The sequence below is a fragment of the Triticum aestivum genome, chromosome 1D (genome assembly GCF_018294505.1).
Source record: "Triticum aestivum cultivar Chinese Spring chromosome 1D, IWGSC CS RefSeq v2.1, whole genome shotgun sequence".
Classification (NCBI taxonomy): Eukaryota; Viridiplantae; Streptophyta; class Magnoliopsida; order Poales; family Poaceae; genus Triticum; species Triticum aestivum.
This window is the reverse complement of record NC_057796.1, coordinates 330,695,187-330,702,990: the sequence shown is the minus strand read 5'-3', so window position 1 is coordinate 330,702,990 and position 7,804 is coordinate 330,695,187. Positions and strand designations below refer to the sequence as shown.

At 44.8% G+C, this 7,804-nt stretch overlaps 1 protein-coding gene across 1 annotated transcript; it reads left to right on the top strand.

The window, feature by feature from the left end:
• Positions 1–3,961: 3,961 nt before the first annotated feature.
• Positions 3,962–6,122, top strand: LOC123159158 (protein FAR1-RELATED SEQUENCE 5-like). Its single transcript, XM_044576990.1, has 3 exons — positions 3,962–4,513; positions 4,607–4,830; positions 5,393–6,122. Exons 1-3 carry the CDS (start codon positions 3,962–3,964, stop codon positions 6,120–6,122), a joined length of 1,506 nt encoding a protein of 501 aa, XP_044432925.1.
• The last annotated feature ends 1,682 nt before the right edge of the window (positions 6,123–7,804 follow it).

Sequence of the window (7,804 nt, the reverse complement as noted above, 5' to 3'; positions counted from 1 at the left end):
AAACGGACTACGTATTCGGATTCGTCTCGTCGTTCTGAGCAACTTTCATGTACAAAGTTTTTCCATCCGAGCTACGGTTTATTTTATATTAAATAAAAAAGATTTAAATCATTTTTAGAATTTAATTCGAAATTTAATTAATGCATCAGCATGACGTCAGCAGTCAACGTTGACCGTTGACCTGCTCTAATTAACAGTAGTTAATTAGGTTAATTAGTTATTAAGTTAATTAATCTTAATTAGTTAATATTAACAGGATTAATTAAGTTAATTAATTATCTTAATTTATTTATTAATTTTTATTAATTAATTTAATTTTTTTTAAAAAAATCATTTTATTAATTTTTTTAACGTTCTCTAGTAATTAATTTTGTATGGTATATTCTAGAGCGAATAAATCGACATCCAGAGGATATTCCATGATGTGCCTATTACTGGAGGATCTTAATTAATTACCGCGAACCATACAAAGGAAACACTAATGCAGGAAGTAATAATAATAATAGGGTCCCGATAACTGCCACACGTGTGGTGTATCGGGTGGTTGCGCCGCACGCCTCGTGTGGCATGGGTAGCAACCCGCCCGCACGACCGCGTCCGGGCGCGCAAAGCCACAGCCCGCACGTCCGGTGTATGGCAAACCCGCCCACACGTCCGGGCCAGAAGACCACGCTGCCTGCACGACCCAGCCGTCCCGGCCTCCTTTCGATCCCCAGTCTCGACTGCCGCTATCGTCTCCCACCTCTCGATCCCCTACCTCCATCGCCGGCCTTCTCTGGTTGCCATGGCAACCAGAGCAGATCCGTAGGGCCTTCCCACCGCTAACCACACCCCCCTCCCCACCCCCACCCCCCGCCCCCACTCCAACCCCGCCCTCCAAAGACAACCAGCTAAAAGCAGGTGAATCTCCGATCTCCTAGTGCTTCTCATCCTTCTTCTGGGTAGAAAATTGCAAATTTACCAACGAAGGTGGCGACTTCCTAGTGCTTCTCATCCTTCTTCTGGGTAGAAAATTGCAAATTTACCAACGAAGGTGGCGACTGGATCCACGCTATCGGGGCAAAGCACTACATGGTTTTGTGTGTCTTCGCATTTGCCAAGCAGCATACACCAGATCTGCCATGTACTACGCTAGAGTTAAGCTTAAGTTCTCAGTTCGCTTGGTGCAAGTAGTTGGTGATGAATGGATGCATAGGAATCCCTAAAAAGGGAGAGAAATGAGAAATTTGGAATAAGGGGGGGGGGGCGGGTAGGAAAATTAGTTGCCACTTGTGTCTAACGTCAGTTGCCACCTATCGTTGCCGTTAACTGCCACCATGTTGACCTGTTGCTTGCCATCCTATTGTGGTGGCTGTTGCCATCGAATCGAAAGGATAGCTGGCACCCAGATTGTAGAAAAGAGAGTGGATGTGCATGTCCTACTTGCCATGATGTGTTGGTTGCCTACGCATGAAAATGTGATAAGACTGCCGTGTTATCTTGTACGTGCAAGCAGTAGAAGAATACATTTTTTGCGGATTGTTGATGCGTTCTTGTTCATGCAGTGATTGAGAACACATTGGCAGAAACAAAACGCGGAAAGAATGAATCACAAAGATGGCGCTGATCCTTGGGTTTCTCAAAGGCCAGAAACGCCCCCTTGGGATGCAGCAGAGTACAGTCAACTCATTTCTGCAGGGCCGTTGCTGCCACTACTAGAGCAGTACACAGGCATTGGTATGATGCATGATAACAAAAGAAAAGAACATTTGCCATGTTCGCGATGATGAAGATGACATTCTACTTATGTCCTACACTATCATTTTTCGCAAGTTCTTATGACCAAAACACACTCAGGGGGGCACCATGGCAAGTTCAGTCACAGGGCGCTAACACTGACAAATGTACGGGCAGCCAACTTCAACTAGTTAATGTGGCGAATCAAGGTAACGCATACGAAAAAATGAAACATACTGGTGTGGACATGAAAAATAAACTTGCAAAGGATGGCAAAAGACTCACGAGTTATGTCGGGAAAAATGCAGAACCTTCATGCAGCACGTGGCATCAGGCGGCACCCATGTACCTGCCATCGACGGCGTACACAGGTGAGTCCATAAAAAGTGAAGTTGCAGACGGTGAATTAGCAGAAGGAGCATAGTTGACAACTGCAGTTGCCATGACTGAACAACTGCAGTTGCCATCCCTGGACAGCTGCAGTTGCCATGCCAGGACAGCTGCAGTTGCCATGCCTGGACAGCTGCAGTTTCCATGCATGGGCAACTACAGTTGCCATGCCAGGACAAACTGCAGTTGCCATGTATGATCAAAAATGTGATTGCAATGTACAAACAACCATGGATGGCAAGTGTGAACAAATCTGTGTGGCATGGTTGGACCACTGCATGTTCCATGTTGAAGAAACTACAGTTGCCATGCATTGACCAACTACTACCATGATTACAGGTTATTACGGTGGTGCTACCTCGGCAAACGTCTCATGGCAAGCTTCACAGATTGCAGACAGAGCACGTCAATTTGGTGTGACAGAACACACAAGATGGGCACATGCGGCACAACAAGGTAAGGACATTTGAACCACAAAAACAACACTGCATTTGTTTTTGTGGGAATAGCATGTGAGGAAAAGAAGATTTGTAGCAGTGATGGTGGAAAAAATCAAACAGAAAACGCTAACAAGTGGTCGTGTGCAATGACTCATATATTGTCTTCGGGATTTGCCAATTGCTAAAAGCATGTGTGCAACACTAATGATTGATCGCATTTGCCTAGTGAGATCAAGCCTAGAATACAAAGTTTTGATGCTAGAATATACTGGTTGCCATGTATTGGCAACAGTATTTGCCATGTATGTAGGACTGCAGCTGCCATTGATATAGAATCCAAGTTTTGGTACTGAAAGGAGCTGGTTGCCATGCATTGGCAACAGTAGTTGCCATGTTTGTTGGACTGTAGCTGCCATGACTGGAGAACTACAGTTGCCATGCATGTCCACATGCAGACTCACGGCTTGCTGTTTGAATGATGTCATGCCAAATCACTTGCAGTTTATGTACTCCGTTACGATAAACATGTCATTCAAGCAAAATCTTACGCTCGTACCTGTTTTTTTATTACAGGGCCTTCAACTACAATCAACAGCGGCGCGGGGACATCTACTGCGGGGAGCTCTGAGCGCACGGAAGACGCGTTCCACCAGCCAGCCAACAATCATGCTGCAAACAATGCCGAGTCAGAGTCGGAAATGGCAATCATTCCAGCAATGCCGACAAGCACACCTTTGAACACAAGCACTGGCAACACTCAAGTAGATGAAAGTGCCGCCGATACTGAAGTGAATGATGAAACTGATGACGAAGCACAAGGGGATGAAGATGGTGGGCAATCAGAGATCATGGTACCTCAGCCACCTTACGTTGGGCAGAGATTTGAATCGTTCGCAGAGGCAAAGGAATTCTACCAGACATATGCAAAGTTCCATGGATTTGCGGTCAACACCGAATACCATAGGAAAATTAAGAAAACTAACGAGTACAGCAGAGGTGAGATGAGGTGCCACAAGGCACGAAGGAACAAGAAGGGGAAAGGTGTTGCGCCTGTCGTTCCGGAACGAAAGAGAGGTATCATTCTCAAGACGGAATGCCCTGTCCGGTGTAAGCTAAACGTAGATGGAGCACAGTGGGTGGTCACTGAATATTTTGACGAGCACAACCACAAACTCATAAAGAAGTTCGACCTGGTAAAATTTCTGACCGCCCACAGAGGATTCACCCCCCTCGAGAAGAAATTCATAAAGCTGCTACATGATTGTAACGTCGGTCCATCAAGAATGGTCCAGATACTATCACTCATCCACAGCAAAAAAGGGACTTTGAGTAGCATGCCCTACATACCAGCTGACGTCACAAACCTAAAGGCAAAGTACCGTAGAGAGAGCAAGTTGGCTGACATAGAGGCCACAATGGCCTACTTCGATGAGAAAGCGAAGGAAGATCCAGATTTCTTCTACAGGATAAGATTGGACGATGAGGACCGTGTCAGGAACATGTATTGGGTGGATGGTGCTGCAAGAAGAGCCTACAAACATTTCCGAGATTGCATTTCATTCGACGCGACATATCTCACTAATATGTACAAGATGCCATGCGCTCCATTCATAGGAATAAATAACCACAATCAGTCGTTGCAGTTCGGATGCGGGCTCGTTCGGAACGAAGACACGGATGGGTACGTTTGGCTGTTCAAGACCTTCTTGGAGTGCATGGGTGGACTTGCTCCGATGAACATAATAACAGACCAGGATTTTAGCATGCGTGCAGGCATAGAGGAGGTCTTTCCGTTGGCAGTGCACAGGCACTGCAGGTGGCACATTATAAAGAAGGCTGAGGAGACACTAGGACCGTTCTTTGCTGACCGTCCAGACCTGCACAAGGCATTCGAGCTGTGCGTGGACCACAGCTTGACGGTGGAGGAGTTTGAAAGGAGCTGGATGGCTATGATTGAAACATATCAAGTCCAAGACCACGAGACGCTTGCTAGCTTGTGGGAGAAGCGAATGTACTGGGTGCCGGCCTACTTCATGCAGTGCTTCTTCCCGTTTCTGCAGACTACACAGCGCAGTGAGGGGTTCAATGCTGTTTTGAAGCGGTACGTGAGCCCTGGCAACTCATTACTACAGTTTGCCAAGCAGTACACCGCTTTGCAACAAAAAATACTGGGATCCGAGCTACAGCAAGAAGCAAACACCGCGCTCAAGCAGCCAAAATTGCTAACGTATTTACCAATGGAGAGGCAGATGAGCAAGATATACACCAACACGATTTTTAACAAGTAAGTCAGTTGTGTTACAATCTTATTTGCACAAATCATGAAGGTACCAGGTGCCATGTAGAATGCAATGCGGTTGAAATGCTTATTTGAAAATGATGATTGTGTTGAAAAGTAGCCATTAGGTACAGAGTAAACATGATATGTAGTTGCCGTGCTTAATGAACTACAGTTTGCCATGCTTAATGAACTGCAGTTTGCCACGTTCACTCAACCGCAGTTGCCATGTTTGATGAACTGCAGTTGCCATGTTTGATGAACTGTAGTTGCCATGTTTAATGAACTGTAGTTGCCATATTTAATGAAATGTAGATTCCAATGGCCATGATGGTATGGAATGCAAATGCCAAATTGAAGTTGTTATGTAGTTGCCATGTTTAAATGAAATGCAGTTGCCATGTTTAATGAACTGCAGTTGCCATGTTTACTCAACTGCAGTTTCCATGTTTAATGAACTGTAGTTGCCATGTTTGAACGAATTGTAATTCCATTGGCCACAACAAACAAAAAGGTGCTACAAAAAACTTCACACAAGAGTTTAACAAAAACCACACAAAACTTGCAGATTCCAGGAAGAAATAAAGCGTGCTAGCATGTACACGACTTTCCAGGTGGACGAACATACGTTCAAGGTGTGTTCTATCATGGGCATGTCGGATTCAGAACCTGAAGACCCAGACAAGGGAAGGAACTACTTTGTGAAGGCATCGATAAGCGAAGGCGAATACTACTGCCAATGCTGCAAATTCGAACGGGACGGGATTGTGTGCTGTCACATTCTAAAAGTAATGGACTTGAACGCGGTGACACGAATGCCCCGCCATTTCATAAGGCGGCGATGGACTTGGGACGCTGACGACGCATTGGCGCCGCAAACATCAAACACAGTTTTGGCCGTGCATGACGAGAGACCAGAGTCAACCATGGAAGCCGTGAGGCACGTTGTGTTGACAAAGAACTATGCTGAACTAATTGATGAAGCGTGCAAGAGTGATGAGACAGCAAAGGTCGCAGAAAAACACAGGAAGGCCCTCAAAAGAGAGCTTGATGAGATCAAGAAGAGGAAAGCTGAGGAAGCCTTACACAGGTTCCCCCGCACATCAAGTGTGCCTTCGTCCACAGGGCCATCATCTGAAAACTCGGAGGTAGGATCTGGAACAGCAAGCACACAAACACAGGTTAGGAACCCGCCCCGTTCCATCACAAAAGGGCGTCCAAAAGAGATAAGATACAAATCGGGATTGGAGATTCAAGCAAAACATAAGAAACCAAAGAAAGGGACGGGCAATCCGTAAACAACATTGGAGCACTTTGACTTGGTCCATGGTGACATTTTTTTTGTAATCTAGATGTTCTAAATTTTGTAAAAACTGGAGAATGACTCTTCAGGTGCATCAGAATCTGAAGTAAAAATGCCATGAAGGAATAGCTGCAGTTGCCACGTGTATGGCACTGAATTTGCCATGTTACTTGAACTGAATCTGCCATGCAATTTCTACTGAATCTGCCATACCATTTCTACTGAATCTGCCATGCCATTTCTACTGAATTTGCCATGTTATTTTTACTGAATTTGCCATCTTATTTTTTACTGAATCTGCCATGTTAGTTGTACTGAACATGCCATGTTAGTTGTACTGAATCTTCACCGCGTAGATTTCCATGTTCAGTCAGCGCATTTTAGTCACACATATTGTATTCTAGTGCAAACTATGGGAAACAAGCTGAAACGGTCTCGTGCAGCAACCGCACAGGTTACTGCTCCGTGATCAAACTACCATGCTAGCCGGTACAGTTAGCAGTGCAAAAAAACCGAAAAAGCCAAACAAGAAAGAACGATAACTTTCACTAACCATGACTGATCTACTACATTTGCCATGTTTTCAGACATCAAGGACGCATTCAAAACACCATGCTGGTACTACCAACCCACAAGCACATAATAATACTGAAAACACATAAACGTATCTGCTGTCAAACCTAAGTAGGTTCACATCCACACATATATTACAAACTATTCAAATGTCACTCACACGCCACCACTGTATACTAGGGTACAGGGAGATGCAGTCATAGCATATTACACGGACATCGTTTTGAAAAAAAGACAAAGTAATACCTTACATTCCTCGGCAACAGAATGTAAGGTACGCGTTCAGTCAGGAGCACCACATGATCACTTGTACTTCTTGGTGGCTTTCTTCACAACTTCCTCTATGAACTCACGTGCGTTGGACCACGTGTTGAAATCTTCATTCATCAACCAGTTCCATGTGTAAATTTTGTGGAGCTCGACGACCATTCCAGCTGTGACGACAGGAACCCGTCGACCTTCCCACTTTGCAAGGTATTCCAACATGTGGAAGCCGCAGTCGTGCCTAAACAAGAAAAGAGTCAGGTTAACTCACAAGAACATATAGAAAAAATCATAAACTTCGATTCAGAGGTGACAAAAAAGAGAGGGTGAGCATTGGTTTGGAGGACACATGAGGAAAAGATGGGAAAATACCGGTTTCCTTGCTTCGTAGTCGCCACGTACTCAATTGGAAAATGTCTGATCTGGACCTTTGAGTTTTCATAGTGACGGTTCCATGTCTCTTTGAGGTTGTTGATGAAGTATTCAGCATGCGAAGTAAGGTCTGCATCAGCTTCTGAACGCATTGAATCAAGCACCTCAAAACGTTGGTTCTTCAGGTCAAGGCAGATCGCATAGTGGTGACCACACTTGTCGTGTGGGTCGTGTGGTGCAAGCTCCTGGAACATGGGGAACAAGACCTGCAAACAAAAATGAAGGAAAGAAAAGAAGCAGAGCTCACATTAAGAACAGAAATGATGAAGTTGGGAAAATGACATGTAAAGATATCACCGGTTACACTAACAGGCACTTGAGTGACTACGAAAGCATCAAGGGGCCAAGAAAAAAGTGGACAAACGTATAATGTTTAGTTGTAGTGGGTAATTAAAAGAAGTTGCCGTC

What these genes read in the sequence shown, in the direction of transcription:
- LOC123159158 (XM_044576990.1), top strand. Translation starts at nt 3,962, where the DNA reads ATGGCCTACTTCGATGAGAAAGCGAAGGAAGATCCAGATTTCTTCTAC. An exon ending in CTATGATTGAAACATATCAA is followed by an intron (nt 4,514 to 4,606) that starts GTCCAAGACCAC and finishes CCGTTTCTGCAG; the next exon opens with ACTACACAGCGCAGTGAGGG. An exon ending in ACCAACACGATTTTTAACAA is followed by an intron (nt 4,831 to 5,392) that starts GTAAGTCAGTTG and finishes CAAAACTTGCAG; the next exon opens with ATTCCAGGAAGAAATAAAGC.